At 38.5% G+C, this 15,388-nt stretch overlaps 1 protein-coding gene across 1 annotated transcript in view; it reads left to right on the top strand.

Moving 5' to 3' along the window:
• Positions 1–15,388, top strand: part of otogl (otogelin-like) — a 39,191-nt gene that overhangs the window by 6,780 nt on the left and 17,023 nt on the right. The window contains exons 8-32 of the mRNA XM_083553207.1: positions 133–338; positions 700–824; positions 1,652–1,758; positions 2,109–2,215; positions 2,369–2,494; positions 2,870–2,978; positions 3,223–3,269; positions 3,379–3,524; positions 4,392–4,524; positions 4,783–4,960; positions 5,080–5,204; positions 6,003–6,212; positions 6,807–6,972; positions 7,060–7,134; positions 7,399–7,442; positions 7,760–7,934; positions 8,093–8,200; positions 8,300–8,438; positions 9,793–9,927; positions 10,075–10,221; positions 11,562–11,681; positions 13,481–13,597; positions 14,213–14,369; positions 14,549–14,575; positions 15,172–15,345. Of these exons, the coding sequence (XP_083409333.1) occupies positions 133–338; positions 700–824; positions 1,652–1,758; positions 2,109–2,215; positions 2,369–2,494; positions 2,870–2,978; positions 3,223–3,269; positions 3,379–3,524; positions 4,392–4,524; positions 4,783–4,960; positions 5,080–5,204; positions 6,003–6,212; positions 6,807–6,972; positions 7,060–7,134; positions 7,399–7,442; positions 7,760–7,934; positions 8,093–8,200; positions 8,300–8,438; positions 9,793–9,927; positions 10,075–10,221; positions 11,562–11,681; positions 13,481–13,597; positions 14,213–14,369; positions 14,549–14,575; positions 15,172–15,345 (3,203 nt within the window). The remainder of the gene's footprint in view (positions 1–132; positions 339–699; positions 825–1,651; positions 1,759–2,108; positions 2,216–2,368; positions 2,495–2,869; positions 2,979–3,222; positions 3,270–3,378; positions 3,525–4,391; positions 4,525–4,782; positions 4,961–5,079; positions 5,205–6,002; positions 6,213–6,806; positions 6,973–7,059; positions 7,135–7,398; positions 7,443–7,759; positions 7,935–8,092; positions 8,201–8,299; positions 8,439–9,792; positions 9,928–10,074; positions 10,222–11,561; positions 11,682–13,480; positions 13,598–14,212; positions 14,370–14,548; positions 14,576–15,171; positions 15,346–15,388) is intronic.

The following is a 15,388-nucleotide window of genomic DNA, read 5'->3' as shown; positions in this document are numbered from 1 at the left end:
CTTAATTGGACATATTTTAAATAAAATTAATATGCACACTAACTAAAAGACAATACATTAAGAGTCATTGATGCTGTTGAGACTCAATGTCCTTTTATCTTTTGATATGCTTTTCTTGTTCTGTTGCTGTAGACTGACCTTACCCCAGACGGTCCATAATGTATTTATCGAGCGCCTTGCTGACTACATCCTGGTGAAGAGTACGTTTGGCTTCTCTCTGGCCTGGGATGGAAGCTCCGGCGTCTACCTCAAAATGACGGAGGAGCACAAAGGCCGTCCTTGTGGCCTGTGCGGAAACTACAATGATGACGGATCAGATGATCTCAGCAGTAGCTACGGTGGGACAAACAGGCTGAGACACACTTATCAAATCCATCAGCGACCAGTTCAGATCTATTCTATCTGCTCTGCATGCAACTGCTAGGGTTTACTAATGCGGCAGAGTTTACTTCTCTTGTAACAGGGTTAATAAAGATAAAAGTCAAAGTTCATTGGTTTCCAAATATATTATCTGTGATAAAATGCATATATTAGTTGAACAGGAATTGACATAATTGTAAGATGATTCATCTATTTTTGTTCCCAACACCCTAGGTTCAGATACTGTACAAACCTCTATATAAAAAGCTTATCAGGTTGAACATATGATGTTTCTTCCATTCCAATGGACATGCTTAAGGCTGTGAGTTGTATTTGTAGGTATAAATTCTGAAGATGTTGCTGAGTTTGGTAACAGCTGGATGGTGGAGCTTCCTCATGAGCCTCCGTGTACTGCTGTAGAAGATGACTTTCCTGGACCATGCTCATCTGAGTCTGAAATGGATGTGAGTGCATAATAGAAATATGATGGTGCTTCCATGCATTTTCTTTTTTTAAGCTTCGTAAAAAGTAGTAGCTAAATTGAAATAATGTAAATAAAGTTCCCTTTTTTTTTTTTTTTTTGCTGTAGTAATTTGGATTTCTGTTACTTGCTTTCTTTGTAATGTCGCAAATATGGTAGAATAAGATGAAACCATAGTTGTTTTTTCTTCATTAAACAGTAAATGGGACAGAGATGATCTGAAGAAATTTTAGACCACACAAGCTATAGGATTAGTCTGAGGAATCATTCAGGCCAACAGCCTTGAAAAAATTCATTTGAATAAAGAAATCTGACTTTTCCTACCTTTTCACACATGCGAAAACAAAAAAAAAGAACACACACGCACACACACGCGCACACACACACACACACACACACACACACACACACACACACACACACACACACACACACACACACACACACTATGAGTATTAAATCACACATTCTGAGTTGCTAATTTATTAATACTTTTAGTTTTATTAACATTTATTTACTTAAAAAAAAAAATTATACTATTACTGCATTAATTAACATTAATAAGTATTTATATTTTACTGTAGTATATATTTAGTATATATTTAATTAACCAAAATAAATAATAAAATTGTTAAATAAACAGTATCCCAGATCATTAAAAATTTCATAGGAACAAAAAATGTATTTTACATTTCTAAACGTCTAATTAAGATTGTCACTACATATAGATTTATTTTTATAATTCCGGTTTATTTTCCTGTATTATCGATTATTTATTTGGACCTGTTTTGTTTACTTTCCCTCGCACAGGACGCCATCGAGAAATGCAGCGCTTTGCTCTTCTTTCCTTTCATCTCCTGCCATGAGAACATAGATCCCAATCCATTTGTTGCCAGCTGTGTTTCAGATCTTTGTGTGTAAGTAAAGTCAATGAATGTATGCTTGTGTTTGTATAACCTGTATAATTAGATGCAGAATAACATGTTTTGCCAATGTTCAGTTCGAGCGTCTGGATTAGAAATCATATTGTTCTGTGTATAACGGCTCTAAAATTCAAATCAAGTGATTTATTCAACAATTTATGAACTGTAAATATTATATTTCTATTGATAGAGTAAATATTAGCAGTAGCTCTGCTGTAAATGAGATGGCAGGGATTTTCCTCTTAAGGTTCACTTATTGTATTTTCTTTAAATGACATGTAGAAGATGCATAAACAACAGATGTATTGCTATTTTGACCATGTAAAACTGCATCTTTCTTCCAGCTCGTACGACGAAGAGACATTTTGCCGGACACTGGTCGAATACACCAGGGCCTGCTCCCATGTTGGTTATCCAGTTCGAGAATGGAGAGACAGTTTCCCTTCATGCGGTCAGTCTAGCTCATTCCATTTATTAAACATTAAACAGATTACTGTTTACTTGCAACCGTTGCTTCTAAGCTTTATGACTGTTTTTCCTGTGTTTTAGTTTTAGCAAAATCAAGCATTTGTTATATTTAATATTCTTATATTGTGTGTAATAGCTGATGGCTGTGAAGACAGCTTCGTCCATAGAGACTGTATCAGTTGCTGTCCTCCCACCTGCACCTTTGAAAAAGAGTGTCTTGGTACCAACCTGCACTGCCTGGATGGATGTTACTGCCCTGATGGTAAATGTTATTGCACGGTTTTCCTTTTTACAGTATGTTTTTTCCTAAACAGAACACAGTGCACACACACACACACACACACACACACACACACACACACACACACACACACACACACACACACACACACACACACACACACACACACACACATATAAATATTCTAGGCTGAACCTATTATAAATGACTGGGTGCTTTGTATATAATTTCTAGAGTAAAATAATCTCCTATATTATAGTTCCAGTATTAAATCACCTTTTTAAATGTATGACCTTCGCAAAATCTGAGAACTGGTTCCTGGTGCTCGGTAATGTTGCTGGAAATAAATATTCTGATATCTATTCACAAAAGTATATTTTATTTTTAATTTCCCAGGGATGATTCTACAGAACGGAACGTGTATTGCGGTGTCTCACTGTCCGTGTGTATATCATGGAACAGCTTATCCTTTGGGACATGTCCTGGAGCAGGGCTGTACTGTCTGGTAAAGAACCTATACGATTTACATGAGAGTTAGTGACCTCTAGTGTTCAAACAGTAGAATTGCATTCAATTGAATTTATTAATAGCACACATTTCCATGTTAGCATTATGGAATTGGGATGTATTGTGCTATTACATTTATATAAACAAGTGGATGTATATAGATTGTTTTATATCCTTTAAATTTGTGATGTAATGGCATTTAATCCAGAATGTACTGTATTTTTGTCTCATCATATTTTTAGTGTCTGCATGGGAGGAGTGTGGAACTGCACTGAAAACAACTGCACTTGTAAGTTTTTCTTTTGCGTCTTCCTACTCTTCGGGTTTAATCTTTGTATGTTATTTAATGTCCAAAATAGCTTACTTGAGAGTGTGTGTGTGTGTGTTTTAAATTCCAGCGGAGTGTACAGTAATGGGTGACACACACGTGACCACATTTGATGGGCGCATCTACATGCATACGGGCAAATGCCAATATGTACTCGTGAAAAGCCGTGGAAACACCAAGTTTACTGTGACTGTGCAGTATTCAGCATGTGGAGAGGTGAGTCTGAGGGAGTGTGTGTGGGTCTCTTGAATCCACCATGTTTAGCTTTTGATATGATACTAAATCCTGTTGAAAAGAGTTTTATACAATTTCGATCGTGGTCAAATCCTATCATGTAAAGTGTTAATATATATATATATATATATATATATATATATATATATATATATATATATATATATATATATATATATATACACAAAAATCTAAACTAACAGCTAACAACATAAAATGTGCACATGTGCAACCTTTAGTGCACACAAAAACAAACAGAATAATAACAAGGACACAGTAAACACAGTGACACAGCGACACTGTAGCACCGACCACTACGGTTTAAAAGGATTGTGCAATGGAATCGCCATATGAAAATATATACTGTACATGTTAACATGGAGTTCTAGCAGCAAAAGATTTTGCAAAACTGCTATTTTTGTTCATTTATTCATTTTCTCCCGCTTATCCGTAATTCGGGTCACGGGGGCAGCAGTCTAAGCAGGCCCCCGCCTTCGACTGCTGCCCAATCCTCACAGCACCGTCCCTTACGGTCCCTCCTGCAGGTGGTGAGCCCACGGGAAGGTGGCCCCACGTCACTCCGACGTCACGGACCTTGATATTTCCCTCGTAATATTTTTGTTCAAAACAGAATTTTTACCATTGATGTGTGTGTCAGTCAGTCCATCCCCTTCCTGTTTGTGGAAAAAGCCATCAGGCTCATATAGTAGCTACACTTTTATTTTGCATCAATCTACAGTTTTAAACACTTTTTTAACTTTGTGTTAAGTATATCTCATTCCTGTTTGTGAGATTGTCGTATGTCATGCGTGCCAATGTGTGTTCTATGTTTTATTTTCTTCATGTCAGTCTCAGGAAGATTCCTGTGGTCACTCGGTGACTCTCGTGGTGGATGAAGACGTGAGCAGGCAAGTTACTCTCAACAGAGAAGGAAAGGTCATTATTGGAGCCAGCATGGTCGTTAGTCTTCCTTACACAGATGGTAAGATTAGTATTGCATATATTTTTTATTACATCATTCTCTTCTGGTTGTTTGGGGGTACTTTTCCCTTTTTTCTTGATCATTTCTTTTGTAGTGAATGTAGGATCACTCTACTCGTCTTCCCTCAGATGGTGCCATTTCCACCTATTGCTATTTTCTTTATTTTATGTTTACTACTAGACTTGAAGCTGTAAATGCAGATTATTTTGCTCTGGTGTTAAGACTGGTATCGAATGTGCATATGTATTTTGTATGTAGACGTAGTTGCTGTACGCAGGCTGACTTCTGTATTTGTGGGCCTGCGAGCATCCTTTGGACTGAAGTTGCATTATGACTGGCGAGGTGGTCGGATCTACCTGCAGCTTGACAGCACATGGAAAGGTGGCACCCTCGGACTCTGTGGAACGCTTAACGGCAACCTGCGAGATGACTTCCTGTATGACACTCATTTTAATGATGGTTATTTAAGTGTGTGTGTTTTTGTGTGTGTGTGTGTGTGTGTGTGTGTGTGTGCGCGCTGCAGTAAGTAAATGATCTGTGCTGTGTACTGATTAGCTCTCCAGCTGGTATGATAGAGGGGACACCGCAGCTTCATGCCAATGCATGGAAACTGTCTTCAGCGTGTATCAGTCCTGTTAACGTGCCCATAATCGACCCCTGTGAGATGAACCAACAAAACGGTGTGTACATTTATTCATATACTGCATTTAGACATCTCATCAAAGCAGAATAATACAAATCTCTCTCTATATATATATCTCCACACACACACACACACACACACACACACACACACACACACACACACACACATACACACACACACACACACACACACACACACACACACACACACACACACACACACACACATATATATATATATGAGCGAGAGAGATTAGGCATTTAGACAAGATACTGTTTTGTATGTGTCCTATTGACTGCGCTTTATTTACTTTATTTATTGTTTTATTGTGTCAAAGAAGTGAAGTAAAGTGAAGTGAAGTGAAGCAAAAATGAAGAAGACAATTAGGACAATAAGCAGAAAATCTGCATTAATGAACATCTGGATTAACCATTAAGGAATAATAAACTTTAAAGACCCCTATTTGTTTATTCAAAGCAGATTTTCCAAAGTATAAGACCATTTATAAAATACAGGCCCATGCTACAGTTAAAAGATGTTCTATAATCTTTGTGCATCTGAGTTTGCTTTGTGCATTGTCATGCTGGAACAGATTTGGATCTCCTAGCTCCTACACAATTTTGTGCCTTCAGATTTGCTCTCTCAGTTTTAGAAAGAAACACATGGCTGGAAAAGTCAGGTGTCTCAATACTTTTGTCTATATTATATAGTTTTAGGAGATTTAACACCAGTGCATAGATGTCCAATTACACCCTAAAATGTATTATTATTTTTATTTTTTTTTTTTGCTTGGTGTTTTGTAATAAAGCTAACCGACTCTGTTGTGTTGCAGCATTCTATGCGTCACTGTGTGACGTTTTGACCGGAGAGGTTTTTGCGGCATGCCACGCGTACGTGAGTCCTGGTGTGTACTACCAGCAGTGCCGCTATCAAGCCTGTCGGTGTGGCAGTGGCTGCATGTGCACTGCACTCGCCCATTACGCCTACATCTGCTTTAAGCACCACATCACCGTCTACTTCCGAGCACATGTCTCTGAATGTGGTTAGTTTATAACTGTACTTTTTCTAATTAGCACTTAATAAGGTTGTTTAAGAAAATCTACATCGATCTAATCGACTTTTTTTTTAGCAAACAATTAATTAAAAATAAAAACAATTCCTCATTGATAATAAAATAAAGCCTTATTTACAGCATTTAGCATGTGCCCTTATCCAGAGTGAATTATAGTTTTCTCATTAATAAATGCAGCTATAGGGTTAGGGGTCTTGCTCAGGGGCCCAGAAGTGGCATCAAAAATCCAATACCTTAATTACTAATGACTAAGTATGACTGCTGCGCTGCTGTTAATTGGACAATTAAGGCTGAATGATGCTTTCTAACATTTACATTCAGACAAAAAAATTTATATAAAATGTATGATCATTTATTTTAAATTATGTTACTGATAAATCGAAAGTATTAGTTTATTCATGTGTGTGTAGTTATTCAACAAAAATGTATGAATGTACGTTAACTTCGGTGCATCCAAATTTACTTTGAACTAGTTATTGTATATTAATGTAAAGTTAAAGGGTAACAGTGAAAAAAAACAATTCTTTGTGTGTGTGTGTGTGTGTGTGTGTGTGTGGTATGTAGGCATGATATGTCTAGGGGGAATGATGTACCACCCGTGCACGACGTCATGTGGAAGAACATGCCAGTCAGTGAGTAGTGGTGAAGTGTGTGACGGAGACTGTGCTGAAGGATGCGGCTGCATGGATGAGATGTTTTACGATCACGCACGTCAGCGCTGTGTGCCGCTGTAAGCAGAAATACACACTTTTGTCACAAATTGTCACATTCGTTAGTTTTATATGTTGGAAGGTCAAATAGGATTCTTCTTCTTTAGATCTCAGTGTCACTGTTACTTCATGGGTTCAGTCTTTCAGCCAGGGGAAGTGTCCTTCAGCTCCTCTGGGCCTTGGTAAGTGTGTGTGTGTGTGTGTGTGTGTGTGTGTGTGTGTGTGTGTTTGTGTGTGTGTGAATTTCAGTGATGTGTTCAGATATATAATGCAAGGAAAAGTTATAGCATGTAGTAAATTGTTCTGCAAATCTAAATTGTAGTGTATGATACTTCACTGCAACAAGTATCAAATGTTTTGTTATTTCTGTAACGTGTATTACAAGCGTATATCATAAAACAGTGAGTACAGTGTAGGGAAATGTAATGCCATTTTTCTATCTTAAGTCTCTGCAGAAATGGTCGAATGGAATGTGTTCCTGAAGAAAGAGGTAAATCATTTTTATAAAATTTTACAATTTTACCTCATAAATTAAGCAATTTTTACAATTAATTTATTTACTGAACTGGTATATGTAGCATATAGTTTCATTTCTTCGAATCTTTGGTGTTCATGCTAATTACATAAGTCGTATTTAATATTACAAGGTTTAAATTTTTATAATTACCTTCTTTGGTGTTTTGAAATGATGACTGCTTAAAGATTATTAATAAATAAGCAATTTTTAATCAAACAGGTTGCATTTCCTGTACTGGAATTTCACACACTCCTCTCCTGACTTTAATATTCATTCATTTATTTATTCAGAGCCTGAGACGGATGATTGTCCAAATGGAAAAGTGTACTATAACTGTAGGGGTCCCCAGGGTTCAGGGCCATCTGGTGTGGGCGTGGCATGTGAAGGCACTTGTAGGAACCTAATGCTGAACCTCACCTGCCCTCCTATTACCCCCTGTGTGTCTGGGTGTGGATGTCCAGCAGGGTCTGTATTTGTCTATCAGACTCGATAGGAATTGGATTGAATGATTGGATTGTACAACATTATATAATAGTAAAGAAAAACATATATGTGTGTGTATGTGTGTGTGTGTGTGTGTGTGTGTGTGTGTGTGTGTGTGTGTTTGTGTTTTATATATCCAGGTTAGTTGGTCATAATGGAGAGTGCTATTATCCAGAGAACTGTCCATGTGCATGGCTTGGTCTGGAGTATCTTCCAGGAGAGACAGTGGACACTCCGTGTTATCGCTGGTCAGTGTGTTTAATAAATATTGATTATTTCTTGTTAACCATGTGTCTTTATTGGCATTTTTTTTTTTAATTATGTATGTATATTGATTTTGTTTTCAGTGTGTGCCATCGTGGGTTCTTTAACTGCACGTATTTTCCCTGTCCTGCGGTTTGCACCATTTACAGCGACCGTCATTACTACACGTTCGATGGCCTGGAGTATGACTATGCTAGCGATTGCCAAGTTTACCTAATAAAGGTACTGTTTTAAATCTGTGTGTGTGTGTTTGTGTGTGTGTGTGTGTGTGTGTGTGTGTGTGTGTGGGGGGGGGGGTTGTTTCAACTAATGACCTTAAAATAGCATGCAGTATGTTAGACGAATGTATTTTCACCAATACATAATTTATGGATTACTTGGACCAATTTTTGTTCCACAATGTAGTCCTGTTATTCATTAAATGTTTTTTAAATTAATGCAACACATACTGCAGTTATGGAACCTTATAATAGAAGTATTCACCCGCTTTTATACATTTTATCGTGTTACAAACAGGAACTAAAATGGTCTCAATTGGGCTTATTAGAATAAGTGTATAATATTTAGTGTGAGGAAACTCAATATAAAAGCCAAATTTACAGACTGTGCAAACTAAATAAAACCCCTGCTCTAGGATATTTAGTGTAGATCCAGGATATGTAAATCCAAACATATCCATTGTTGGTTCTATTTGTAGAAAAGTTGAAAGGGTCCGAATAGTTTTGCAAGACATTTTGAACATAGCCCAAGTGTGTCAGCTGAGGAAAAGAGGATCAAAGTGTCACCCATTGTTGACCATTTGCGAGTAAATCGGATTTATTAGCAGAAAGGAGCTTACCAGCTTCCACAAGTGGAATGTTTTATCACATCTACAATGACACGCCTTTAAACCTGCCAAAACGTTTTTAATACCAACAAAGAGGCTAAGAAGGTGTGTGACTGAGTGGGCTTTTTTTCCCCCTTTTTTAGTTTTTTTTTTTGAGACTCGCTGTCAGGGTGGATAGAATAGCTAGAAAGGATTGGCTCCCACTGCTCCTAATCTTGGGAAAATCAGAGTGGATTTTTAATTAGAGCAGGATTGCTGTAATGGAGCCCGGCTGAATGTCAAACCTGCACGAACACAGCACACAAACTTTGCAATAGCCCTCGGTTAACAAAGAGCAATCTGTTCCCAATCAGCCTACACACTGGAACACACCCTGCTCCTGCCTCGAGTGTGTGTGTATGAGTGTAGGTGTGTGTCTGTCTGTCTGTCTGTCTGTGCAGGGTTAGTCAAAGGACTTTGGTGTCTGTTAAAGGGCAGTAAGTCTCGGAGGAGCCCATTGATCTACTTTGGGGAGAGAGCCCTCGGCCACTACAAAAAGACCATACACACACACACACACACACACACACACACACACACACACACACACACACACACACACACACACACACACACACACACACACATTGAGATTACATTTAATATACTAACTTTACTTTACTTTATATGTAACAGCATATATAGTGGATAAAGTGGATAAAGATTTTTTTTTTTTTACATTTTGCCTGTTTTCTGTTTTCTAAAATCTAGAGCGTAGGCGATACAGATATTTCTATTACTACCCAGAATAAAGATTGCTACGAGAGTGGAATAGTCTGCATGAAGAACCTGCTCATCTATGTTGGCCTCACTAAAATCTACTTCAACGATAACTCAGGCAGACCTGTAAGTCTTTTTTCATAGTGACTAAATTAAACCCTCAGTTTGTGAATGTACACCCGCTTTGTTTGTGTGTGTGTGTGTGTGTGTGTGTGTGTGTGTGTGTGTGTGTGTGTGTGTGTGTGGTGTTCATTGTTTGTGTTGGACTTTCAGAGCCCCTCTACTGTAGTGGGACGCGGGTACGAATTTGAGCTGTGGACAGCAGGCTACTACACAGTGGTCTATTTTCCCAACCATGACTTGATGGTATTGTGGGACCGAAAAACAACCATTCACATACGCGCTGGGCCACGATGGAAGGTTAGAGTTGCTGCTTCAGCTTTTATGATTTACAAACAGTTGAGTTAATTCTAGAGGTGTTGCTTTATGATTAGGGAATGAGAAATACCTTTAGTGAGTCTCTTGTGTCACAGAGATATTATTCATAGGTATGGCTCCAGGTTAAAACACTGTACAGCCAAATGTTTGTTGACACTGGACTTTCACATGCTTTTTAAACACCGTATTCCATATTTAGTCCCTACTTTAAAGAGAATTAAAGGATACTACGGCAGCAAAGTTTTTCCATAAACTTTTAGGCTGTAGCCTTAAAATCAATTCAGAAGGCTTGGTGTACAATCTGTGTTCTAGTTCATCCCAGAGGTGTTCATTTAGGTTCACGTCAGGGGTGGATGTTGGACACAAGTTCTTTCATTTAAATGGTAATGCATGCCATTGCCGATTATTAATTTGCCGATTTGTGCACAGGAGTACTGTCACGCTGGAACATGTTCCTGGTTTTTTGCAACAGTTTGGGGAAGAACCACATACAGGCGTCCACAAGCCTTTAGCAATATAGTGGGCATCAGTGATATTCAATTGTACATTCACAAACAAATTTGACCAAATTTTCTTTACGAATGAACAAATATTAATACTATTATTACCTGGGAAAAATTCTCAAGCTGAAAATGGGCTAAACAATACCAATCAGTCTAACCTGCAACCTCACCTGTACTATTCCTGCTGTATTCCTGTATTAACTGCCCCATTAAGTGCTTTACAAGATGAGAACATTTTCCCTGTTTGAAGTTATTTGTTTTAATCTTTTAATCTAAGCTGTCAGCGCTTTTAATTTCCAAATACTGCATACGTATCACTGGAGTACACTCGATCTAAGCTCGCTTGTTCTAAAAACGTGATCTAAAATCAACTGACGTCATTTATCTCAACTTGGAAAGCTGCCCCATAGAAAGTGGTGGTGCAGCTGACATGTCTGGCTTACCTTTGTGAAAGATCTACTTTTTCATACCCATGACTCACATGCAGGTTCAGCAGAGACGTTGGGTAAGTCGAGGGGCAAGAGAAAGCTTGTGAATGTTTTCATTGTAATTGTACCTCCCAGGTAATACGTTTAACAAAACTGTTGTTCAGAATGCAGTTTTCTGAAATAAATAAATACGTTCCTGGACTGCTTCACTCCTTAACTCTTCACATACAACAAAATCAACACACCGTGGTTGGTTAAACATTTACCAGTAATCCAAATGGATGTTGTGTGTGTGTGTGTGTGTGTGTGTGTGTGTGTGTGTGTGTGTGTGTGTGTGTGTGTGTGTGTGTGTGTGTGTGTGTGTGTGTGTGTGTGTGTGTTTTGTTTCTAGGGTCAGTTCAGTGGCTTGTGTGGGAACTTTGACATGGTGACAGTGAATGACATGACCACAGCAGGGCACATGGAGGTCAGCAACGCTCAGGCTTTTGGAAACAGCTGGGCTCTTGGCCAAGTACGTGAGTGCAATCAGGCATGCTCCTCACCAATAAGATAGCATGGTATTAAGAGGGCAACAAAGGAGGTTTTGGGGGGGTGGGGGTTGTTATGTTGTCAGCATGTTGTAGGCAGTTTAAGATAATGATAGGAAGGCATGCTGACTTTTCTATTGAAACTCTTCTTTTTAACATTGGACTCCACTGCGGCTTGAATGTGAACATTAAAAACACACAAAGCACAATTTCTTTATTCCCTAATAAAAGCTGGCAATGGAAATGTGAATGGTTGATAATCATGTTTCGAATGGGCACCCCTGAATGTGGAATGATTGACAATTATGTTTCAAATGGACACCCTAAAAGCCATGTCCCTTTTCCTCATTCAGCATGATCATAATCATAATCATTTTTTTTTTTGGCCAAGTGTGTTGATACACATACACGGATTTGATTCCAGCTGACTCTTAAAAGTACAGACATAAATAACACTATACATTTAGCTTGGACTATACAAGACTATACAAACAATACAAATTAAACAACAACACAATATACAGAGTATATGACAGATCAACAATAAGAGGAATGTAAGAGTATGTATGGTAGTGCAAATAGCAGTATTGTGTGTGACATAAGATAAAGAAACTTTTGTACAATATACTGTACAGCAGCAATGGTGTGTGTTTAACATTTGCGGATGAAGTGATGCATGCAATACTGATAGATATGAACAAAGTTCTGTAGTGCCTGCCAGAAGGGATAAGTTGAAGGAGGTTGTGTTCAGGGTGCGAAAGGTCAGTAGAGATTTTTCCTGCCACTTTCCTGGTTCTTGTTTGGTACTGGAAAGTGGGCAGGGGAGAACCAGCAACTTCAAAGTCTCCACAGATGACACAGGGCTGTCTTGAAAGTAGGGAGTAGTGTTGAGGGATGTTTCCTAAATTTCACTATCATTTTTACAGTTTTGAGCGTATTCAGCATTAGGTTGTTCTGATTGCATCATAGCATCAGCCGCTTCACCTCCTGCTGATATGCAGACTCATCGCCTTCTTGAATAGTCCAATAAGTCCAATATCATCTGCAAATTTGAGTGTCACTGGATGTGCAGTCATTAGTATAGAGTGAGAATAGCAGTGGGGAGAGGACACATCCCTGATGAGCACCAGTGCTGACTGTCCAAATACTGAAGGTAACCCCTCCCAGCTTCACCTGTTGACCTGTTCACCTGTATCCTGCCAATTGTCAAGCACCTTCTGCTATTCGTGCTGGATAAAATAAGCTGATTTTCATCTTCGGGAAGAAGGCAACGTTTGCAGAAGCCCAGTCTGGCAGGTAGGGCTGTGGAAGTGAGGTCCTGTTTCCAGCGAGAAACTCACGTGTGAGGAGGACCCGGTGACAGGGTGCGCACGTGGTCAGAATAGCACTAGCTGCACAGCTCCCGATGTACACAGGATGATTTCCTTTGGCACACTGACTTATGAAGGTCGGTGCTCCCTGTGAATGTGCGTGCTGCCTTGTGCTGCCATCTGTTGGCGTGGTTACAAAAATAGTCTTGAAACTTTTTGATACCACCTCGTATAATCATATCATATAAACCAAAGTGGTTTTTGAATTAGCTCCTGTTATAAATATCACAAACCCCTATGTTTATAGAATTTTGGTTCTGTAAGTAGATTTGTCTGATTTTCAACAGGAAGTTATTATGCTCCTGGTGTTGTTCACTGTCATCTGATCAGAAGGCACTGAGGAACATCAGGATGTTTTGATGATGTATGATATTTAAGTTGATTCTGTTCTATTTTGTATGTGCTGTACGCAGTGTGAGAGTGATTTTATAGTACGCAGACCATGCGAAGGGGACCTGAACAGACAGCCATATGCTAAGCGAGAGTGCGGCCTTCTCTACAGCGACGTGTTTGCTTCATGCCACAATGTGGTAAGCGCCGACTCTGGGAGTTTAGTGACATATTCTGGGCTTTACAAAAAAAGGTCATTGCTTACCCACGGTACACACACACACACACATTTACTCACACACACACACACACACAGATACACATGTCTGGTAGTGATGCACCAGCAGATAGCAGTGTGGTAAAGGGTAAGATTCCCCACTGATGAGAAAATGCTTGGCATAATATGTCCAGCAGGGGGTGGGCTTTCATAAGAAAACCGAATTAAGATGATGCAGTGCATTCCTCAAATTTCCTTAGTTTGCCAAAAAGTTAAATAAGGTGTAGATGATAAATCTGTGAATACATGTTATTTTTTTTATTTTTAATAAATTTGCAAAGATTTTAAATAAACTTCTTTCTTGTTGTCAAATGAAATGAATACTTTCCAGATGCACTGTATATCAGGTTTCTATGTGGTATATTAATTTAACCTCACTGAAGTCAACTTTAGGTATATTTATATTGTGTCAGTGTATATAATGATGATTGGCATGGTCTGAATAGGAGTGTAAATCAAGCTAAGCAGACGCTTGGTGTCTTGACCTGCTGCATTGTTCCATGCTCAATGGAGTGACTAATCTCTGACAAACCCCCAGGTGGATGTGACCTGGTTTTATAAAAACTGCCTGACAGACACATGCAACTGCAATCGAGGGGGCGACTGCGAGTGTTTGTGTACCAGCATCGCTGCATACGCACACAAGTGCTGCCAACACGGCGTCACGGTACAGTGGAGATCTCCTACTGTCTGCCGTAAGTACACACACCGTGTCTGTGGATACACGCCTACGTGTTCCTGTGACCTGTTGACCTCTGCCTACTGTCCATAATTATAATCAGTTTAATTGGTTAGCAAACATCCTGTCACGAAAAACACAGCAGTACATGTTTTTTATATGGAAATTAATATTTCTTTTTTGTTTCTGTTGCAGCCTATGACTGTGAATACTACAACCAAGGTATGTCCTCTAGATTCTTCATCTTCTAAACACATTTTTTACTTACATAAGGTCAGTTTGTTTGTACCCCCAATAAATAAGATGAAAGGATTGTAAAACTGTTCAAAGCTAATGAAAGAGGTTTGATTCGACCGATAGTTGATTGCTGGAACTATAAAAATCCATACCAATAGTTTTTCCGGGTTGCATTATACAGTACAAGAGCGGCCTCTAGAGGCAAATTACTGATGCCACATGCATTTTTTTGTTTCATTCATTTTTATGTAACTGTATTTATTTGGATTGTTACTTTTTGTTTCAGTTTTAATTCATGTTATTTATATTATGTATAATTTATATATTTATAATTGCGCAAATCTTCATGATTCTGTAAGTTTTTAATTTATTTTTGTAATAAAGTTCAGTACTATTTTACATGAAGTGTTATGTTTGCTTTTTTATCACGTATCCATTTTGAAAACTATTGGTTAATTATTCGGTTATTGGAATGTGAATATGGCTCTTAGACATGATTGAGAGTCTTTATAAAATATATATATTTATATAAAACACTATACACACCAGTATTATATCTTTTTTTCTGTGTCTGTGTTTAGAACTGGGTGAGGGTCCATTCACTTTGTATGCCACTGAACAGAATGATTCAGTGTGTGTGTTTGGCGCGAATACCAGCAGTGGAGAGGTGTTTCCTTTGCTGAAGACGAGCGCTCAGCCAACTGCCATCTTCAACCTCATGATTACCAGTGGACTTTACAAGGAACGGGCTTCACGTGAGAACCGTTTTATGTTCTTTTTTTTTTTTTTTTTTTGGTG

Source organism: Silurus aristotelis (genome assembly GCF_946808225.1).
Source record: "Silurus aristotelis genome assembly, chromosome: 10".
Taxonomy (NCBI): Eukaryota; Metazoa; Chordata; class Actinopteri; order Siluriformes; family Siluridae; genus Silurus; species Silurus aristotelis.
Note: the sequence above shows the minus strand (reverse complement) of the source record. Positions and strands in the feature narration are given on the sequence as shown.